This window comes from Pseudochaenichthys georgianus, chromosome 20, assembly GCF_902827115.2.
Source record: "Pseudochaenichthys georgianus chromosome 20, fPseGeo1.2, whole genome shotgun sequence".
In the NCBI taxonomy this organism is placed as follows: Eukaryota; Metazoa; Chordata; class Actinopteri; order Perciformes; family Channichthyidae; genus Pseudochaenichthys; species Pseudochaenichthys georgianus.
The window spans coordinates 1,407,240-1,428,202 of NC_047522.1; the positions used below are offsets into that span (position 1 = coordinate 1,407,240).

General features: G+C 42.6%; 2 protein-coding genes across 3 annotated transcripts in view; both read left to right on the forward strand.

Moving 5' to 3' along the window:
- Positions 1-3,220: 3,220 nt before the first annotated feature.
- Positions 3,221-7,696, forward strand: LOC117465709 (uncharacterized). Of its 2 annotated transcripts, none has more exons than XM_034108685.1 (2): positions 3,221-3,304; positions 5,611-7,696. In XM_034108685.1, the coding sequence occupies exon 2, from the start codon at positions 5,615-5,617 to the stop codon at positions 7,409-7,411; it is 1,797 nt and encodes a 598-aa protein (XP_033964576.1). In that variant the 5' UTR covers positions 3,221-3,304; positions 5,611-5,614; the 3' UTR covers positions 7,412-7,696. The 2 variants fall into 2 exon arrangements, with proteins under 2 accessions (XP_033964576.1, XP_033964575.1); XM_034108684.2 differs by lacking the exon at positions 3,221-3,304 and adding an exon at positions 4,477-4,568.
- Positions 7,697-11,025: 3,329 nt separating this feature from the next.
- LOC117466015 (E3 ubiquitin-protein ligase MARCHF6-like) overlaps positions 11,026-20,963 on the forward strand; it is a gene marked incomplete at its 3' end in the record, with an annotated part of 42,854 nt that continues 32,916 nt past the window's right edge. Inside the window, exons 1-12 of the mRNA XM_034109144.1 lie at positions 11,026-11,364; positions 12,447-12,546; positions 14,232-14,305; positions 14,451-14,594; positions 16,171-16,243; positions 16,322-16,493; positions 17,800-17,989; positions 20,081-20,142; positions 20,225-20,257; positions 20,338-20,389; positions 20,535-20,593; positions 20,680-20,760. Of these exons, the coding sequence (XP_033965035.1) occupies positions 11,346-11,364; positions 12,447-12,546; positions 14,232-14,305; positions 14,451-14,594; positions 16,171-16,243; positions 16,322-16,493; positions 17,800-17,989; positions 20,081-20,142; positions 20,225-20,257; positions 20,338-20,389; positions 20,535-20,593; positions 20,680-20,760 (1,059 nt within the window). The remainder of the gene's footprint in view (positions 11,365-12,446; positions 12,547-14,231; positions 14,306-14,450; positions 14,595-16,170; positions 16,244-16,321; positions 16,494-17,799; positions 17,990-20,080; positions 20,143-20,224; positions 20,258-20,337; positions 20,390-20,534; positions 20,594-20,679; positions 20,761-20,963) is intronic.

Below are 20,963 nucleotides of genomic sequence, written 5' to 3' on the forward strand. Positions count from 1 at the left end.
CGGGAGACCCTACCAGACCATCTGGAGATGCCCCCAACACTCCTGATTGGGAGAGCCACAAACCTGACTCATGGACCTGCATCTGGGTTGCAGTGGTGAATGCCCTGACGCCCTCACATTCATTCATAGTCCCCCACTGTACAGACAAAACACCACCAAGGGCCTGTTGTTGCCCTAGCACCCTGGCACTAAGGGAAGCAGTCACACGCTTTGACCTCAGGACAGCTCCAACGTTGCTGGCAGTCAACCTTCCTTTCCTGAACAAATGCCAGTTTGGGTTGGTTCGCTGACCAGTGTAGCCACCTGAATTGCCCTCTGTTGCTCCTCAGACAATGCCATGCTTGCCACAATTGCCTCAGGTCCCTGATGCCCAACAGATTTGAGAATTTTAGGAACAGTAAGTGTTTCCAAGCTGTAGTGTTCCTCTTCTGGCTCGGGGGAGAGAAGCCAAGACATTCCTGAGAACCTGCCCCCGAGTCTGTCCCTCAGCCAGTCACGATCTGCGGAGGTGGGCTCTCTTGTCAGCGGGTTGAATGAGTTATTGGTTGGAGGAAATAGCTCCTCCACTGAATGCGTACGTTTAGCTGCCTTTGGCTTCTTCCACTGACAGGGGGGTGTCAGTGCAGCTGAAAGTGTGGATGGCAAAGATGGCTAATGCAGCCGCATGACTGCATTTCCATTCTCCACGTGGGCATTCACATTTTGTGGAGAGAATTCCCTCTTCTCCTGTAGATACCTGTGGTGGTGGGATTGTTTTATTATTTAAAATATATTTACATTTATAATGCCTTCCCAATTATAGCCTACTGTATGTTTATTTCATGGATATTTCTGTGTTTTCTGGTGTGTAAAATGTGTAATCTTGGGGCCTCTTCTCTTTAACGTCTACATGCTACCACTGGCTCAGATAATGAAGAACAACAAAATAAGTTACCATAGCGATGCAGATGACACACACATTTACCTAACCATTTCACCAGGAGACTATGCTCCATTTCAAACACTGAGTAAGTGCATTGAACAAATCAATGACTGGATGTGTCAGAACTTTCTCCAATTAAACAAAGATAAAACTGAGGTAATGGTTTTTGGAGCCAAGGTGGAACGTATAAAAGTTAGCGCTGAGCCTCAGTCTGCAATGTTCAAACCAACAGATACAGCCAGAAGTCTAGGTGTAGTCATGGACTCTGACCTGAGTTTCAACAGTCACATTCAAACAGTTACTAAATCAGCTTACTATCACCTAAAGAACATATCTAGGATTAAAAGACTAATGTCACAGCAGGATTTGGAAAAACTTGTCCCGTTATCTTCAGTAGACTCGACTACTGCAATGGTGTCTTCACAGGTCTCACTAAAACATCTATTAGGAAGCTGCAGTCCTCACTAACACTAAGAAAGTGGATCACATCACTCCTGTTCTGAAGTCTTTACACTGGCTTCCTGTGTGTCAAAGAATAGATTTCAAAATACTGCTGCTGGTTTATAAAGCCCTGAATGGTTTAGGCCCAAAATACATGTCTGACCTCCTGCTAAACTATGAACCATCCAGATCTCTCAGGTCTTCAGGGACGGGTCAGCTTTCTGTCCCCAGAGTCAGAACTAAACATGGTAAAGCAGCGTTCAGTTATTATGCTCCAAACATCTGGAACAAACTCCCAGAAACCTGCAGGTCCGCTGCAACTCTGACTACTTTTAAATCCAGCAAGAAGACTTTTCTTTTTGCCGCTGCTTTTAATTGAACTATTCACATCTTAAACTGCACTGTAACTTTTATCCATGTATTTTTTCTTTTAATGTTTATTTTATTAGCTTTGCTTTTTAATGACTGATTTTAAATGCCATTTCTTAATGTCTTTCATTTTTTGTAAAGCACTTTGAATTGCCATGTGTTGAAAAGTGCTATATAAATAAACTTGCCTTGCCTAATAAAGATTTCATGTGACACATAAAATGGATTTGTTGATGGGAATTAATGTGAATAAATTAACTCTAGGTTAACGGTACTCTTGCTATAACTACTCACCGACACTCTATAAACCTTGTCCCTCATGCTAGCCCTGACAACACCGGTAAGCACGCCTTCATCTAGGCTGCCCGTGTCCTGACTTGTAGTGGTTCTCTCCTCTATCTCCATTCTTCTTGTCATCTTTGTAAAACGATATCAGACTGGTAATTGACACAGCCATGACATCTAGTTAAATTCAGTGTGGCTAAAATGAAAAGCTTTGTTAAAATATGCAAGCACGCGGAAGTCAAAGTCAGCTTTATTGTAAACAAATTCTACATGTGTTATACATCCAGAAATATCGTTTCCCACAGTGTGACATGTAGCCTATACATAAAACAAAAAGGGCCTAGATAAACGGGGTATACAGTTTAAAATGTTAATATATTTAAAGTGTTCAAAGTGCAGTTTCAGTGCAAGTCAGTTGGAACGATCTTAAATTGGCGTGACGTTGAAGTCGTGCGACGCTGCTGTACTGGCTTGTAGTTCGTTTATAGCATAACGTTAGCATTTCGCTTTTGGCGACTAGATTTATGATTCAAAAATTATAAAAGTAGGAGAGACATGTGGAGATTATCCGGCTGAACAAAACGTGATCCTTCTCTTAAATGTGTCGTCACTGCGGTTCTCTGAGTCCATCGGTCAAAGAATGGAATTCCTGCTAAACCCTTCAAAATAAAAGCCGAAAGGTGCATTTAATTGTATCTTCTCATGTCATTAATAGCTGCAATATATACCTGGCTGCTAAATCCACAGAACTGTTACAGGATGTGTATTTTGGAAATTGTGTAACCTTTTTTTATTTGTATTATAACTTTTTTTTAACTTTAATACTTGTGTATGCATGATTCTAGGTAACATTAAGCTAACGTAAATGTCCCCTCTGTGGGACTAATAATAAAGGTATTCTGATTCTGATTGTGTGTGTGTTATAATTAGGGTTGCAACATTCCGGGAATGTTCAAAGATTGAAACTTTCCATGGGAATTCACGGGAATAAACTGGGCATTTTCTAAATTGAAGGTTGGCTCGGAACTTAAATATAGTTGGGGAAAGTACATTTTAGCATAATCTTGACTAAAACAAACAGATGCCATTCAAGTACACTTGAATATCCATGCCATTATTCCTCAAGCACATGCACATAGCACACTGCTTACTGCATGGCTATTGAGACCACACCCCCTACTCCATCACATGCACGGATGATTTCTAGAAGACTGGACCACACTTTTGAGCCCAAATCACAAGACTATTGAAGCCACACATTTGAGCCTGTGGACTACACGAAGTGAAGTAAGTGTTGATGATATTATGGGGTAATATATGTATTTAATGTTTACATTGCAAATATCACATACAAATGTATGATTCTAGTTCAGGGGTGTCAAACTCAATTTCATCGCGGGCCACATTCGCATAAAGGTTGGGCGTAATGTCCACTGGGGACAGGGGGGACATGTCCTCCCCACTTTTCAAAATCCCGTTTGTGTCCCCCCCCACTTTTCAAATGTGTTTATTATTATTATTTTTACGCAAGCGGTCATCGTCACGGAGGAGCGTTTGTGTGTGTGTGGCACGAGCGCATTTTGAGAGAGAGAGAGAGAGAGAGAGAGAGAGAGAGAGAGAGAGAGAGAGAGAGAGAGAGAGAGAGAGTTGCGGAGGTTGTTGTTAGAATCTGGTGCTAGCTCGGAGCTAACGGAGATTAGAAGCTGTTTCAACAGTAAGGAGAGGGAGAATCCTCTCCTGTCGGACGGAGAGGCTGAGATAACGTCAGTGTAGGTGAGGTAAAGGACTCTGAGCGATTAGATTGTAAACGTTAGTCTAAATTATCTCAGTGGGTCTCAAACGGTTTGGTCACCTATGTAAACAAATATCTCCATCTATTTAATATAGTTGTTCAAAATAAGTTAAGAAATCAAGGGCAGGAAATGGAATTAAATCGAGAACAATGTTTCATTGCGGAGGAACCCCTAGTGTCCCCCCCACTTCTCAAACCAAAGTTACACCCTTAAAGGGCCGGTTGTAACTATATAAATATATAATACATAAAATAATGTATTATATTACATTATTGCTTCTGAATTGGATTATTATCGGATAGGATAATAACTTAGTAATTAACAGTGTCGGGCAAGTTACTTCCAAAATGTAATACATTACATATTATTACTGTTATACATTACAATAATACTGTCTCTGAAATGTAATGAGTTACACTACTTTTATATTACTTTTGAGTTACTTTCACCAAAATAACCGCAAAATAATGGCTAGGTATTTTAAATGATAAAATGTAGTTTAGTGCAGCAACTGTATGATTATATAACTGATTACTAGTAGCCCAATATTTCATTGCACAACAGTTGTTGGGAAGCTGTCACAGGCTCTTTAAGGCTTTTATTACAAGGCTTAGTTGAATACTCGATTCTGATTGGTCAATTCTGTTGCTAGGGAGAATCAAGAAAGAGAAAGTGAAAGAGGGTAAAAGACGGAGCGCTGGACGTCAGATAAATGAACAGAAGAAGACAGACAAGAAGTAAACACTAACAGGAACACGGTATGGGCTATGCAGTGTTTAAGGACTTGTTAGTGGATCAGAAACTATGAACAGAGTTGGACAGTGCTGCCGTAAAGTTGTTGTTGTTGTCTCAGTTCCGTTGTGGAAGTTGGAACAGAGTTTTTTTTTTCTTAGCGGAATAAATCATTTTAAGTCAATAAAATCATTTCAATTTATATTGGGAGTCGATTCCTTAGTTTGTTTAGTATCTGGCCATGTAATAAGCAGGATAATGTGCAGCGACTTGGTCATTATGGGGAAAAGAACAACCAGTTCAGGCTCATTAAGATCAGCCTGACTGATTACGTAAACACCAGGTTTACTAATCTACCCGCACAATTGTTCTCTGGTGTCGGAATGTCTCGCGATGTTAGTGAATTCTTAAAAACAAAACACCATTTCATTTCGTTTTAACATGAGTTGTAACTGCGTTACTGAGAATTGTAACGTAGTATATTACCCAAATGTCATTAGTAATGCGTTACATTACTTCGTTACAGCAAAAAGTAATACATTACTGTAACTCCGTTACTTTTGTAACGCGTTACACCCAACACTGGTAATTATACGTCTGAATGAAAGCAGAAGTCCAGGGCAAATAATTGCAAGTCTCTTCAGTGCCATGTCACAAAACGAGATGCATTGTGGGACATGTAGTTTATGGGCAACCTGCTTCTGTAAAGTGGCATGTAACCGTATAATAAACGTATTATATTCTTTGCAAGCTCTTGCGGGGCCGCATAAAATGAAGTCGTGGGCCGGATTTGGCCCCCGGGCCTTGAGTTTGAGACCCCTGACTAGTTAGATTGCTAGCTGATAAGTTAGATGCTAAATAAGCCATAGCTAGCATCACTTCATTTACCATCTATGAGGCACTCTTATAAGTTATAACGATGCTAGCTACCTCAAATGTGATGCTGTTTTTTTTTGCCTCCTGCAAGATATTTTGAAGATCATTCCAGTTGTTTAGCAGCCTAACTATGTATATATCTGTTCATGCCATTGCATTAGTATTCTTACAAGCTGTTGTCTTATTTTACAGAAAAATGCCACGTGCGCTATCCGATGTGTGGAGACATTTCACACCAGCTAATGTTCAAGGAAGGTCTGTGTATATGTGTAAATATTGTGATAAGACATATGTGAAGAATGCCACCAAAATGCAGCAGCATATTGCAAAGTGCAAACAAATTCCCCAAGGCCCAAAACATGCAGCAGACAGGAGTTCCACTCCAGGGGGAAATGAATCTGTTTCAGCTGTATCAGAGTCAGATACCGTCTCATCAGCTCCTGGTCCCTCTGGCATCAGAGGATTCTTTGATTTTATGGATGAACCTAGCCAGAGAAAAGCAGATGAGTGTTTGGCTCGTGCAGTCTATGCAACTGGCTCACCCCTGATGCTGCCATCCAATGTGTACTGGAAGAGGTTTTTGAATGTTCTCCAACCAGCATACACCCCCCCAACCAGACATGCGCTGTCTACTAATTTGCTGGATGAAGAGTTCAACAGAGTGCAAACAAAGGTCAAGCAAACCATTGACAAAGCAGACTGTATTTCAGTCATCTCTGATGGATGGTCAAATATCCGGGGACAAGGAATTATCAACTACATTGTCACCACTCCTCAACCTGTATTCTACAAGAGTGTAGACACAAAGGACAACAGACACACAGGCCAATACATTGCTGATGAGCTGAAAGTGATCATCAATGACCTTGGACCAGAGAAGGTTTTTGCACTGGTCACTGACAATGCAGCCAACATGAAGGTTGCCTGGGCACATGTGGAGGAGACCTACCCTCACATAACAACTATTGGCTGTGCTGCCCATACACTCAATCTTCTCCTAAAAGATATAATGGCACTGAAAACAATGGACACTCTGTACAAGAGAGCGAAGCAAATTGTGAAATATGTGAAGGGCAAACAAGTAGCTTCAGCTACGTATCTGTCAAAGCAAAAGGAAAAGAACATGAGTACTACACTGAAGCTCCCCAGCATCACACGATGGGGTGGCGTTGTCATCATGTATGATAGCCTTCTGGAGGGAAAGGAGTCTCTGCAAGAGATGGCCATATCCCAGACTGCAGGCATGTTAGATGATGTGTTCTGGGAAGGAGTGTCTAGCAGTCTGAAAATCCTCAAACCAATTGAAGCAGCAATAGCGATGATAGAGGGTGACGGTGCCATCTTATCGGATGTCCAGTGTCTTTTTGCAGAACTCAAAGAAGAAATCCAGACGGTCCTGCCCACTTCCCTACTACTGAAAGCAGAGGAAACTGCTGTGGTAAAGTCATTGGAAAAGCGGCGGGAGTTCTGCATGAAGCCGGTGCATGCAGCAGCGTACATGCTGGACCCAAAATATGACATGGGCATACTTTCTGGGGAAGAGATTAACGGTGCCTACAGGGTCATTACGGTCATGTCTGACCACCTGGGTCTTGATAAAGGCAAAGTTCTAGGCAGTTTGGCGAAGTATCGAACAAAGCAAGGCCTTTGGGAAGGGGATGGAATCTGGCAGTCATGCCAGCACATATCTGCAGCCACCTGGTGGAAGGGACTTTGTGGATCTGAGGCCCTTGCACCTGTAGCCTCCATCATCCTCCAAATCCCACCATCATCAGCCGCCTCCGAGCGCAACTGGTCACTGTTTGGGAACACACACACAAAGGTTCGCAACAGGCTCACAAATGTGAGAGTGGAAAAACTGGTTGGCATTCGGGCAAACCTAAGGCTCTTTGAGCCGGACACAGAGCCATCCTCAACCAGGCTGGACAGTGACACTGCAGAGGACGACTCAGAGTGTGATGTTGATGAGGCCCAGGAAGAGCCCGTTGGCTGAAAGGGTTTAGCCAAAATGCAGAGGATCGCTTGAAGGAAGATTTGCATGTTTAATGGACATGTTGGAGGGAGAGGGGCTGTTTTCATTTCACATTTTGAATGGGACTTTGTGGGTTTTTTGGAAGGGGGTGCATTTTTGTTCATTTTTTAATGAGTGGGGTCGGGGGGGGTGAGTAACATTTAACTCACCATTCCTGTTTTCGTTCTTCAATGGAACAAATGATTGTTCAATAAAATAATAAAAACTTGTTCTGTTCTACTTACAAATAAATCAGTTGAAATGTCATGTTTTTTAATGGTATAATTTTGTATGGATGTTTTCTTATAAGATAAGATAAGGTCAAATGGACCTTTATTGATCCCCGTGGGGAAATGCTGTTGCAGCAACAGCAAGGGTGAAAAACAGGACAGCACAGATTCACACAGATTAATACAATACAAAATAAAATCAAGATACAAATTTAAATAATAATAATAAAAAAACTATGAAATAAGAAATGAATAAAAAATAAGAATACAAATAAATGTCAGCATATATCCATATTTGGTCATATAAACTATGAAGCACGAAATGAGTTAAAGTGTAAATGGACATATATACATTTACATTACATATTAGATATATTAACATGGGTTGTGGAAACAGTGTGTATTTATGTCCAGTAATAGTTTCACATTATTGACCTCTTGTTGTGCAGCCTGATAGCTACCGGCACAAAGGACTGTCCGCGGTGCTTGGTGCTGTGTCGTGGAGGGATGAGTCTGTGGCTGAACGTACTCCTCATCTTCACTAGCTCTGCATGGAGTGGGTGGGAGGGGTTCTCTAGGATACTGTCGAGCTTCCTCCTCGTCCTCCCCTCTGCCACCTCCTCCATATTGTCCAATTGTACTCCAACTACAGAGCTAGCCTTCCTCACGAGCTTGTTCAGCCTGCCAGTGTCCCTTGTGCATGTGTTTCCACTACGGTTGCAACATTCCGGAAATTTTCAAAGATGGAAACTTTCCATGGGAATTAACTGGGAATTTTCTAAATGGAAGGTTGGCTCTTCGAAGGGAACTTAAACATAGTTGGGGAAAGTACATTTTAGCATAATCTTGACTCAAACCAAACAGATGCCATTCACAGTACACTTGAATATCCATGCCATAGCACACGGCTTACCGCATGGCTATTGAGACCACACAAAGGTTGGCAACAGGCTCACAAATGTGAGAGTGGAAAAACTGGTTGGCATTCGGGCAAACCTAAAGCTCTCTGAGCCGGACACAGAGCCATGCTCAACCAGGCTGGACAGTGACACTGCAGAGGAAGAGGAAGAGTGTGATGTTGATGAGGCCAGGAAGAGCCCGTTGGCTGAAAGGGTTTAGCCAAAATGCAGAGGGTTGCCTGAAGGAAGATTTGCATGTTTAATGGACATGTTGGAGGGAGAGGGGCTGTTTTCATTTAACATTTTGAATGGGACTTTGTGGAGGGAGAGGGGCTGTTTTCATTTAACATTTGTGGGACATTGTGGGGTTTTTTGGATGGGGGGTGCATTTTTGTTCATTTTTTAATGAGTGGGGTTGGGGGCGATGAGTAATATTTAACTCAACATTCCTGTTTTCGTTCTTAAATTAAACAAATAATTGGTCAATAAAATAATTAAAACTTGTTCTGTTCTACTTACAACAAAAAATAAAATAAATAAGATCTGTTGAAATGTCATGTTTTTTGGTTAATTTTGCATCGAACATTTCCAAAATTCCCCAGCTTAACTTCCCATGGAAATGTACCGGAAATTATCCACCCCTTTGCAACCCTGGTTTCCACCCCAGCACACCACGCAAAGAAGAGGCCACACAGACTGGTAGAACATCTGCAGCAGCCTTGTGCACACATTGAATGACCTGAGCCAGGAAGAACAGCTTGCTCTGTCCCTTCCTGAAGAGAGCATCAGTGTTGTCTGACCAGCAGTTTATTGTTCAAGTGCATTCCCAGGAACTTGGCTCAGGTCAAAGTTCACCACCTCCACATGACAAAACTAAATGTTTATATTTATGCTTGGATATGATACAATTCGATTACATTACCCTCAATTCCCAGTTAGTTCCCATCAATTCCCATAAATCCCATGGAAAGTTTCCATTATGGAATATTTCCAAATTCCCCAGTTAACTTCCCATGGAAATGTACTGGACATTTACCCGGAATTCCCAGAAATGTTCCGCCTTTGCAACCCTGTTATAATTAGTTCTTCTCAAGTCCTAAAGGAGGCCTGTTGTAGGGTTGAGTATGAAGAGTAGACTGTGTATTTCAAGCACAGGGAACTCACCTAATAAGTCTTATCGTGTATTATTATTTCATGGTTTCCCTGAGACCCTCCTCCCAAAAGGCTCCGCTGGGATTCAAACGCATGACATACTGTTTACTAGACAGGCGCTTTAACCATCTAACCCACAACTTCATCCTGATATGGCTCCACTAGAAACCACTATGTTACTTCTGATATTCTTTAGCACGATGCATATTAGTGCAACTTTTGTGACTGAATATGTCCAGATATTTTAATTGGTAGGATTTGACTCGATCAAATCAATACAACTGCTTGTTAATTAATAACCTAATTTGCTCCTGTGGGTATTGTCCAGTAATAACTGTCTAATCAAATCAAATCAAGTTTTATTTATATAGCACATTTATAAACGATTTTTGGTCGAGCCAAAGTGCTGTACATATAATACAAATATGTGTAATATGTCATGGAAGCGCTTTGAGCATCTGGAAAAGCGTTCTAATACATTTGATTTATTTTGATGAATTATGAATTATAGCTTGTAAATAAAAAAAGGGAAACTTTAAACTTAATATTATTTATACACCCTTTCACCAAGAACAGGCTTCATATAGTTGATTTGAATGCTAATGTGCTTAATGTAAATATGAATCGTGCATTTGTATATTAATTGAGTATTCCTTTTTGGCTGTGCACTATCTGTATAATCTATTAGATGTATTATATGTGTTAGTGCTCTTATACATTGCTGTGTATTTTGTGCCATGCTTATACAAAAGTTACATGTTGTTGCTTCAACTAATATCCTGCAGATGTCGCTGTTCAACTTTAAGGGATATTTGATTTATAAAAGAATATTATTTTTGTATATATTGTATTGTATATATATTGTATATATATTTGTTTTTAATTAACCTGTAGGGTACAACATATAGGACTATCACAATACATACACGTTTTGTGATAAATATATATATTATTTGTATTCTTGTTTATTGGTGTTTTTACCTTTTTAATTGTATTTTTACTTATTTAATGGTTTGTGAGCTGAGTTGTGTGATTATTGTATTGTTTTTATTTGTCTGTGCTTTACACATAAAGCTGTATTGTAATCCGAAGGTATTTACATTTGCTTTGTTGACATGTCACATCCTCATTTAGTGCCAAGTTAAATGGTGATATGCATAGTTGTTTTTATTATAGTTGTCCTCTTCCCCATTCACCTGTAGTATCTCCCACACATTTATAGAGTTTATGTATATAGAACCATTTACTACCCACCTGACTGTTGTTATGGTTTCGCTGTCGTAAAACTGCTGTAAGTCAGACTGTTGTGACAGGAGACGTGACGTTAGCGCGTGCGTTAGCCAGCTCAGCTAGCCGTTTAAAAAACTGTCAGTTGAGCGGAGGATGTAACGTTTATTTTATACAATAAATACAAATACACCGTTAAGATACCAGCGTTAGTTTAGCAGACACCGACTGGATGGGAAGGGAGACACAGGAGGACATCCCTGGTGTTAAGTCTGTGGGGAAACCATTTTATTTGTCAATGAATCCGTCACATTCTCTCGTCTTGTTAGCTTGATCAAGCTACACGCTAGCTCTGTCGTGGATGGGTTCTCCTCACAAGTTACTCCTGGAAGAAACCTAGCGAACATCATGGACACTGCAGAAGAAGGTAAATGACTGTAAAGTGTTGCTTTTCAATGCTTCCCGGGGGGGGGGGGTGTTTACTGTGGTTAGCTTCGTAGAGTAGCTTGGCCTGCTAGTGGTTCACATAGCCGAATAGCATAGCTTAATTCAGGTTAAATCAGGGAAATGACTGATGTTTTGAATGCACAAAATGCAGGGTGAAGCAACAGTATAATAGAGATTGTAGAAAGGACTAGACGAAACTAGTGATGTCATCAGTTCGTGATCTATCAGAATCAACAACAAATTGCAAATACTAAATTCAAAGTTGAGCTGAGAGCTGTACAGATTTAAAAAGAGGTGGAGAAATGTGCAACATGGTTGTGCAGGATTTGGATTGTTAAAGGAACATTGTGCATTCATGTATGCATCATATTGTTATGGTGTGTAACCATATGTATGTGACCATATTGATGACAAGCCAGTGGAACTAGATGTATGCAAAGTTAGCAGCTTATCTGAATATCAGTCGTTACCTTCAGAGTCCTGAAAGAAACCTGCATATCAACTCAGTTCCTTTACTCTCAGTCGCATCAGCCTGTCGCATCCTGACACAATTAGACCTGTTTAATTCTGTATATTCACTGTTTTACAAACTGAACACCTCAATACATATATACAATTCACAATTTGAATATACATTCATTACATTACAGTGTGTTTACATTGTATATATTACCTTTCATGCTTATAGAAATGTACTAAATTAGTGTTTACATCTACAAACATAAATTCATTACTTTATTTTGCATATATTTACATTTTAGACATTATTGGGATTGATTTGAAATAACAAAAATGGACTACAGCTGCAACGATACATTGATAGACAGAAAAAAGATCACAAACTTATTTTTATTTTGTTTATTTTGAATAGATAAAAAGGCAGATATTGCTGTTCTGAGCTTCTGCTTTGTTCTAAATAATCATCAGATTCATTTATAACGATAATAAGAAGCCCTAAATTAGACTACAATGCAAATGGCTAATGCTCAATATGTGTTAAAGTTCTTGTTCATATGATAATAAAATGCTTGAAACTAACTCACATGTTTTGTGTGTGTGCAGCGGATATTTGTCGCGTGTGCCGCTCTGAGGGGACCCCCGACAAACCCCTCTACCACCCTTGTGTCTGCACTGGCAGTATCAAGTTTATCCACCAGGAATGGTAAGTGTGTTTGTCTCTTCAGCTTCTTTACGTCCCACATTACTCCCCCTTTGTGTGGTTTTTGCAGCGTGAGAACGATACGAGCCCCCTGCAGGTATTTTGAAGAGCGTGCTGTTTCTATGTGTGAATATCACCGGTTATAGAGGGTCAGGTGAGGGAAGCCCCCAGGCAGAGGCCAGGCCTGGATTGTTCTGTGCTGATTGTTGAACGTCGGTGTGTTTTAGTTTGCATCCACTCCACAAAGTTCAGACCAACAGTCTATTGTGTATGCATTGTGTAGTTGTGCTGACGATATGCAGGCTGCAGCTACCCTGACCTGTGTTTATCTTATGTCCTTCTTACTAATTTAAAAAATAATTTCTCAAACCCAAAACAACTTTTAGGTATTAGCAGTTTCTTCTGGTGTATGTTTTTTTTAGCTGATCATCTGCTTCATCATAAGGCCAGTTTCTCACAGATGAGCATCTGTTGTGGACCTATGATACTGATCACTGTACAACTTATTTCTGAACGGAACAAACTGCATTAAAACAAAAAGTATATTTGGTCTTGGGGAGATGACTCCTGGTGTCAAACCTTGTGAATGTTTGAGCATCAGAGTGGAAACATGAACAGCTGTTTGTCTGCACCGAGAACGATAAGATAAGATAAGATAAGATAAGATAAGATGAACCTTTATGAAATTCAGTTGTACAAAGCAGCAACAGGGTAAGCGTGAAAAAAAAAACAGTACAGCAAAGATTCACACAGATCAATAAAATCTAAAATAAATAATAATAACATAAATCAAGGAAACAATGATAATAATAATAAAAGACTACTAACTTTTAAAACATAACTGTAAATACAACGATGTAAGCATCCACAATGAACGATGGATAATGTTCTGTTCAGTAAACAATCGTGCCACACACGCAGTCCTCTCCAGATGTGTCGGAGCCCAAAAATAGATATCGATGACTGTTGCTGCTGTACGTTGGGCAAAAGAATAATTAAGATAAGGTTATGAAGAAAGAGAATCCAAAACAGCTTTGGTGCAGCACCACGGATGCAGCAAGAGATAGATATGTTGTTGACTGAAGAAGTAGGTTTGACTTTATTTCCTTTTTGGATGTTATTTGATTGGCTGTCAGTGTTTCTATCAAATTGTAATCCCATTATTGTTTGCCACTTGCTATTTCCTCACCGTTGTAGCGTTTGGACTCTTTAATTAAAGCTGGACTGATTTTTTAAAATGCTATATTTATTTTTTAAAGTTATAGGTATTGGTGTGGATGACCTTTAACCCTGATCTGTCTTTAATGCTGTTATATGTGTTGGAATCAGCTGTTGTAATGACTGTAACCCAGATGGTAATCCTCTAGTCATGGTCACAACAAGTTATTTTGGGCGACAAAAAGTGCAAATCAGCTCAGAAATAATTGATACCTTTCCATGTTCATCAGAGATGGAATGACTAAAACGTTAAGTGCTCTGAGTCAGTGTTCTCATCACATCATATCCGATTATCTCAGGTCAATACTACAGACTCACAATGTTGACATCCCAGACTCTGGTTGTTTCTATTGATCTGTGCTCGGCAGTAGTTCTCCATTACTATTGATCTCAAACAGTAAAAATGCCAAGCAGCTCATGTTTTATCGTGTTAAATCGTGTTCTACTTCTGACTCAATGTTGCTTTACAGTTTGGTCCAGTGGCTGAAGCACAGCAGGAAGGAGTACTGTGAATTATGCAAGCACCGATTTGCTTTTACACCAAGTGAGTAGTCGTGGCCTTGATGGGTCCTCCATTTGAATATATCACACAGCCCAACGTGTCCTAAACAAGCCTCCCAGATGGGGCTCAACATGTACATATCAATGAAACGTTCTGGTTCACTCTGTCCCTGTCTGCTCCTCGTCAGTCTACTCCCCGGACATGCCCTCACGTCTGCCCATCCAGGACATCTGTGCCGGGCTGCTGACCAGCGTGGGCACGGCCATCCGATACTGGTTCCATTACACACTGGTGGCCTTCGCTTGGCTCGGGGTGGTTCCTCTCACAGCATGTAAGTAGCACGCACACACACACACACACACACACACACACACACACACACCACACACACACACACACACACACACACACACACACACACACACACACACACACACACACACACACACACAGCAAATATAAACAGAGTGTGTGTGTACTCAATGGTGTCATGGTGATTGCCTCCTTTACTCTTGATAAGAACTCGCTTCAGTTGTGTTTTATTATCTTAAGGAGAGACAGATGAATAGGATCAAACATTTCACTAATAAATATCACAATGAAAACTTTATAAACGTACAAAACCACATATAGTTCAGTATACAATTGGATTAAAGACCCATGGAAAAAAGAAGAACATACAAATAATAATAACAACAAGCAAACGAGAGAGAGAGAGACAGACAGACAGACAGACAGACAGAGAGACAGACAGAGAGAGAGAGAGGTAGAGACAGACAGACAGACAGAGAGAGAGAGAGGAGAGGGACAGAGAGAGAGAGAGGAGAGAGACAGAGAGAGAGAGAGGAGAGAGAGAGAGAGAGAGGAGAGGGACAGAGAGAGAGAGAGCGAGAGAGAGACAGACAGAGAGAGGAGAGAGATAGGAGAGAGAGATAGGGAGACAGACAGACAGAGAGAGAGGGACAGAGAGAGAGGGACAGAGAGAGAGAGGAGAGAGACAGACAGAGAGAGAGAGACAGACAGAGAGAGAGAGATAGGAGAGAGAGAGAGAGAGAGAGAGAGAGGAGAGGGACAGAGAGAGAGAGAGAGACAGACAGACAGACAGACAGACAGAGAGAGAGAGAGAGAGAGACAGACAGAGAGAGGAGAGAGAGAGAGAGAGAGAGAGAGAGGAGAGGGACAGAGAGAGAGAGAGAGAGAGAGAGAGAGGAGAGGGACAGAGAGAGAGAGAGAGACAGACAGACAGAGAGAGAGAGAGAGAGACAGACAGAGAGAGGAGAGAGAGAGAGAGAGAGAGAGGAGAGGGACAGAGAGAGAGAGAGAGAGAGAGAGACAGACAGACAGAGAGAGACAGACAGACAGACAGACAGAGAGAGGAGAGAGAAACAGACAGAGAGAGAGAGAGAGAGAGAGACAGAGAGAGGAGAGAGAGAGAGAGAGGAGAGGGACAGAGAGAGAGAGACAGACAGACAGAGAGAGAGAGAGAGGGACAGACAGACAGAGAGAGGAGAGAGATAGGGAGACAGAGAGAGGAGACAGACAGAGAGAGGAGAGAGAGATAGGGAGACAGAGAGAGGAGACAGACAGAGAGAGGAGAAAGAGAGACAGACAGAGAGAGAGAGGAGACAGATAGGGAGACAGAGAGAGGAGACAGACAGAGAGAGGAGAAAGAGAGACAGACAGACAGAGAGAGAGAGGAGAGAGATATGGAGACAGAGAGAGGAGAGAGAGAGACAGACAGAGAGAGGAGAGAGATAGGGAGACAGACAGACAGACAGACAGACAGACAGACAGACAGCATTATAATCAGTTGATATCTGAAGCTCTCTTCCTTATTTTTAAAGCAGATTTAAATGTCTTCCAAATGTGCAAATCACACAATTGTTATGATCTGTTCTTTGTCTCAGGTCGAATCTACAAGTGTCTGTTTACCGGCTCTGTGAGCTCTCTCTTGACACTGCCGCTGGACATGCTCTCCACGTGAGTGACTATTCTCCTACAACACTGCTAAAGTGTCTTTGAATGTTTCTGAAAGTGCTTCTGTGTGTGCTCCTGCAGAGAGAACCTGCTCGCAGACTGTCTACAGGGCTGCTTCGTGGTCACCTGCACGCTGTGTGCGTTCATCAGCCTGGTGTGGCTCCGGGAGCAGATCGTCCACGGTGGAGCTCCGCAGTGGTTAGAGCAGCACCAGATGCCTCCGCCTCATGCCGCCGGACAGCAGGCCAATGAGGTACTTTCTGTGGTGGAAATTCTACACTTAATCACCTTCTTAATAATAATAATAACTGATATTTCTATAGCGCCTTTCAAGGGACCCAAGGTCGCTTTACAGGAATAGGGCAAGCACAAACAAAACAAAGGTCAGACAGACGAAACAACAGATCGATTTAAGGGCCGAAAGCCTTGATGAACAGATGGGACTTGAGGGTCCTTTGAAGGCGTCCAGTGTGGGGATGTTGCGAATCTCCGCAGGGAGAGCGTTCCAGAGGGGGGGGGCTGCCACGCTGAAGGCTCTGTCCCCGAAGGTTCTCAGTTTGGTGCGGGGGGTGGTGAGCAGGCCGGAGTCTGAAGACCGCAGGTTCCGGGGTGGGGCATGTGGGTGGAGGGTGTCCGATAGGTACTGGGGGGCAAGGGCATGGAGGGACTTGTAGGTTCTTGTAAGAAAAGAACAAATATACAAGCTTAAAGGTGGGGTAGGTAATTTTGGAGAAACCAGCTCGAGATCGCTAGAATTTGAAAATACACAACCGGAAGAAATCTTCCACTTCCTTCCAGAGCCCCTCCTCCAACACACACGAACGCGCACATGACCAATGAGGGCACGAGGTCAGTTGGTCGTGCTTTTTACAGCGCTACGGCTTCCACAGATGACATTTTGTATGGATTTGTTGTCAAATCACTTCAGATATTCTTTGCAATCGGATGTTTAGAGCATTCCATGGAATATAACAACAAGTGTATCTCGAGCCGGTTTCTGAAACTTACCTACCCCACCTTTAAACCAAAGTTGTGTTATTTAAGAGTTATAGCATTTATTTAACAGAATCAATCGCATTCCCAGCTGGAAAGGTCAGTCCTGCACGAGCAACTAGTGCCAAGATCTGAGCACGCAAAACAGAAAATACATTCACTCAAAGCACACAGAAAGGGGAAGGTCTCAGCAAGATGACAGGAAGTGTTGGCCAGATGGTTGAAACGTGCATACATGGGAATTACAAAACTGGTATCAATCCTAACAATGGGCGAAGAGAGAGCCTTCCGTCTGTTCTAGGGACGTGAACATTAAGTAGCTAGATGTCAAACTAGAACAAATCAAACCAGAGAAGGAAGTTATATACTTAAATGAGACGTAATGATACATTTACTCCAACACTTTTAATAACTGATGGGATTCACTCTTACCTGACATACCGTTTCTCAACCACACGATAAAACGATCCTCACGATACATTTATCAGATGTATTTTCGATAAAGTCTACACACACTGAAAAGATCCCGCCATGTTAAAGCCGTGCACCCCCCCCCCCCACGTCAGGTTCCCGCTGCGGGGCAGGGAGCAGCTGATGAGCCCCCTGCAGCCCAGCCGGCCCCCGCTGATCCTCCGGCGCAGAACCAGGCCGAGCCCGAGCCCCCTGATGTTCCTCCAGACCAGGTGGAGGACCCCGAGCTGGAGGAAGAGGAGGGGGCAGCAGCTGAAGATGCAGACCCCAATAATGGAGCACAAGGTTGGAGTCTGTGTACAGTTTTATTATTATGCTGCTGTGTTTAGCAGTGTTTTTGTAACTCTGGCACGACAATTTCCTTCGGGATGAATACAGTCCCATCTTATCTTATCTGATAGAGAAATTACTTTAGGGTTAAGCTAATTTCTGACAGGTTTAGTTGTTATTTGTTGTCCCTACTCACGAGCTGTCAGGCTGTATAAATAAGTGTATTAATAGAATTCATTTTGAGATACGGAATAGCATAAACACACACATTGATTATGTGAAAGAACACCGTCTGTCTGTCCACCACCATTTTCAATATGTTCTACTCAGTCAGTAGGGGCTTGGACTGTGAGCCGTAGGGTCGCCGGTTCAAGTCCCCGACCAGACCTAAATATGGACCTAAGTGTGGACTGCTACTTGGAGAGGTCCCAGTTCACCTCCTGCCCTGCCGTGGTGCCCTTGAGCAAGGCACAACCCTTCCCCCCCACTCCCATTGCTCCCCGGGCTCCGAGTGCTAGACTCCTGGTGCTAGACTCCTGGTGCTAGACTCCTAGTGCTAGACTCCTGGTACTAGACTCCTGGTGCTAGACTCCTGGTGCTAGACTCCTGGTACTAGACTCCTGGTGCTAGACTCCTAGTGCTAGACTCCTGGTACTAGACTCCTAGTGCTAGACTCCTGGTGCTAGACTCCTGGTGCTAGACTCCTGGTGCTAGACTCCTAGTGCTAGACTCCTGGTACTAGACTCCTAGTGCTAGACTCCTGGTACTAGACTCCTGGTGCTAGACTCCTGGTACTAGACTCCTGATGCTAGACTCCTGGTGCTAGACTCCTGGTACTAGACTCCTAGTGCTAGACTCCTAGTGCTAGACTCCTGGTACTAGACTCCTGGTGCTAGACTCCTGGTACTAGACTCCTGATGCTAGACTCCTGGTGCTAGACTCCTGGTGCTAGACTCCTGGTGCTAGACTCCTAGTGCTAGACTCCTGGTGCTAGACTCCTGGTACTAGACTCCTAGTACTAGACTCCTGGTGCTAGACTCCTGGTACTAGACTCCTGATGCTAGACTCCTGGTGCTAGACTCCTGGTGCTAGACTCCTGGTGCTAGACTCCTAGTGCTAGACTCCTGGTACTAGACTCCTGGTGCTAGACTCCTAGTACTAGACTCCTAGTGCTAGACTCCTGGTACTAGACTCCTGGTGCTAGACTCCTGGTACTAGACTCCTGGTGCTAGACTCCTGGTGCTAGACTCCTGGTACTAGACTCCTGGTGCTAGACTCCTGGTACTAGACTCCTGGTGCTAGACTCCTAGTGCTAGACTCCTGGTACTAGACTCCTGGTGCTAGACTCCTGGTACTAGACTCCTAGTGCTAGACTCCTAGTACTAGACTCCTAGTGCTAGACTCCTGGTACTAGACTCCTGGTGCTAGACTCCTGGTACTAGACTCCTGGTGCTAGACTCCTGGTGCTAGACTCCTGGTACTAGACTCCTGGTGCTAGACTCCTAGTGCTAGACTCCTGGTGCTAGGATGGGTTAAAAGCAGAGAACCCATCCTACACAGTGGTGTGCTCTGCATGTGTGACCATTACAGATTATATTCTAATCGTCAGGTTTTATGGAGATAAGCTGAAACGCCTTACCTTACATAATAAAACAACACTTGACAAGCAGTGCAGTTAATTAACCAAATTAAATGGCAAAGATTCCCATGAATTATCCAAAGGGTTTCGTCTTTTTGCAACATCAAACCACAGGGTTTATGGAAGTGCACTTGACAAACACAGAAACGCTGCTGCTGGCATAAAAGCATATCATTCATCGAAGGAGATGTAACGATGTGTCAACTTGCGCCCCGTCGCTCTCATATCCCTCTCATTTGTTTCTGTTTTCCCGTGTTAATGAACTGACTTTGCAGCTAGGCAAAACAGGCTGATAATGGATTGTGATTGTGTTACGCATCAGTCTAGCTGTGGGGGGTTGTCATGGCAACATTGATCTTAAGTATTGTTTTACTTTGTTGTTGCTTGGAACATGTGGCCAGTCGAACACAATCCTAGTTCCCGTATTGTCGCAGCTCTGTGTTCATCTCGATTGTATGTCTCTGCAGATGATATGAACTGGAATGCGCTGGAGTGGGACCGAGCGGCGGAGGAGCTCACCTGGGAGAGGGTAACGCATAATACTCAATTTACAACTTTTGTTTTTGTGTTATGCATCTACGACCCTAAATATCTCCCTGCTCCGCTCTTAGATGCTTGGCCTGGATGGCTCTCTGGTGTTTCTGGTAAGGGTCCCATTCCTAATAGTCGGTACGTTTTATACACGTTTAATGATGAGTGCATAAAGTCGTTATTTCTCTTGTAGGAGCATGTTTTTTGGGTGGTTTCTCTGAACACACTCTTCATCCTGGTCTTCGGTGAGTAGACTGATTTATCAGACACTTATTATCATTAACACAACGAATAATATGAATACATGGGAATAGTGCCGGTTGATTGCTTTTGTCTTTCCTATTTTAAATGCCACAATTTAAAAGATGTTTTCTTATTCCCCTCGTTCAGCGTTTTGTCCTTACCACATCGGGCACTTTTCTGTTGTGGGTCTCGGCTTCGAGGAATATGTAAGAAACTGCTCTCGTCAACTTATCACCGTCTTATCACTATCATGTCTCTGGAACTGTGATTTCTTGACTTCCCTTTCCTTCAGGTCCAAGCCTCCCACTTTGAGGGATTGATCACGACCATCGTGGGCTACATCCTGCTCGCCATGACGCTCATCCTCTGCCACGTATCCTTCTGTCTACTGAAATATAAGATGTCTTCTCCATGTCTCTTCTACATCAACAAGTGTCCCCTCTTCTCCATGTCTCTTCTATATCAACATGTGTCCCCTCTTCTTCATGTCTCTTCTACATCAACATGTGTCCCCTCTTCTCCATGTCTCTTCTACATCAACAAGTGTCCCCTCTTCTTCATGTCTCTTCTACATCA

What these genes read in the sequence shown, in the direction of transcription:
- LOC117465709 (XM_034108685.1), top strand. Translation starts at nt 5,615, where the DNA reads ATGCCACGTGCGCTATCCGATGTGTGGAGACATTTCACACCAGCTAAT.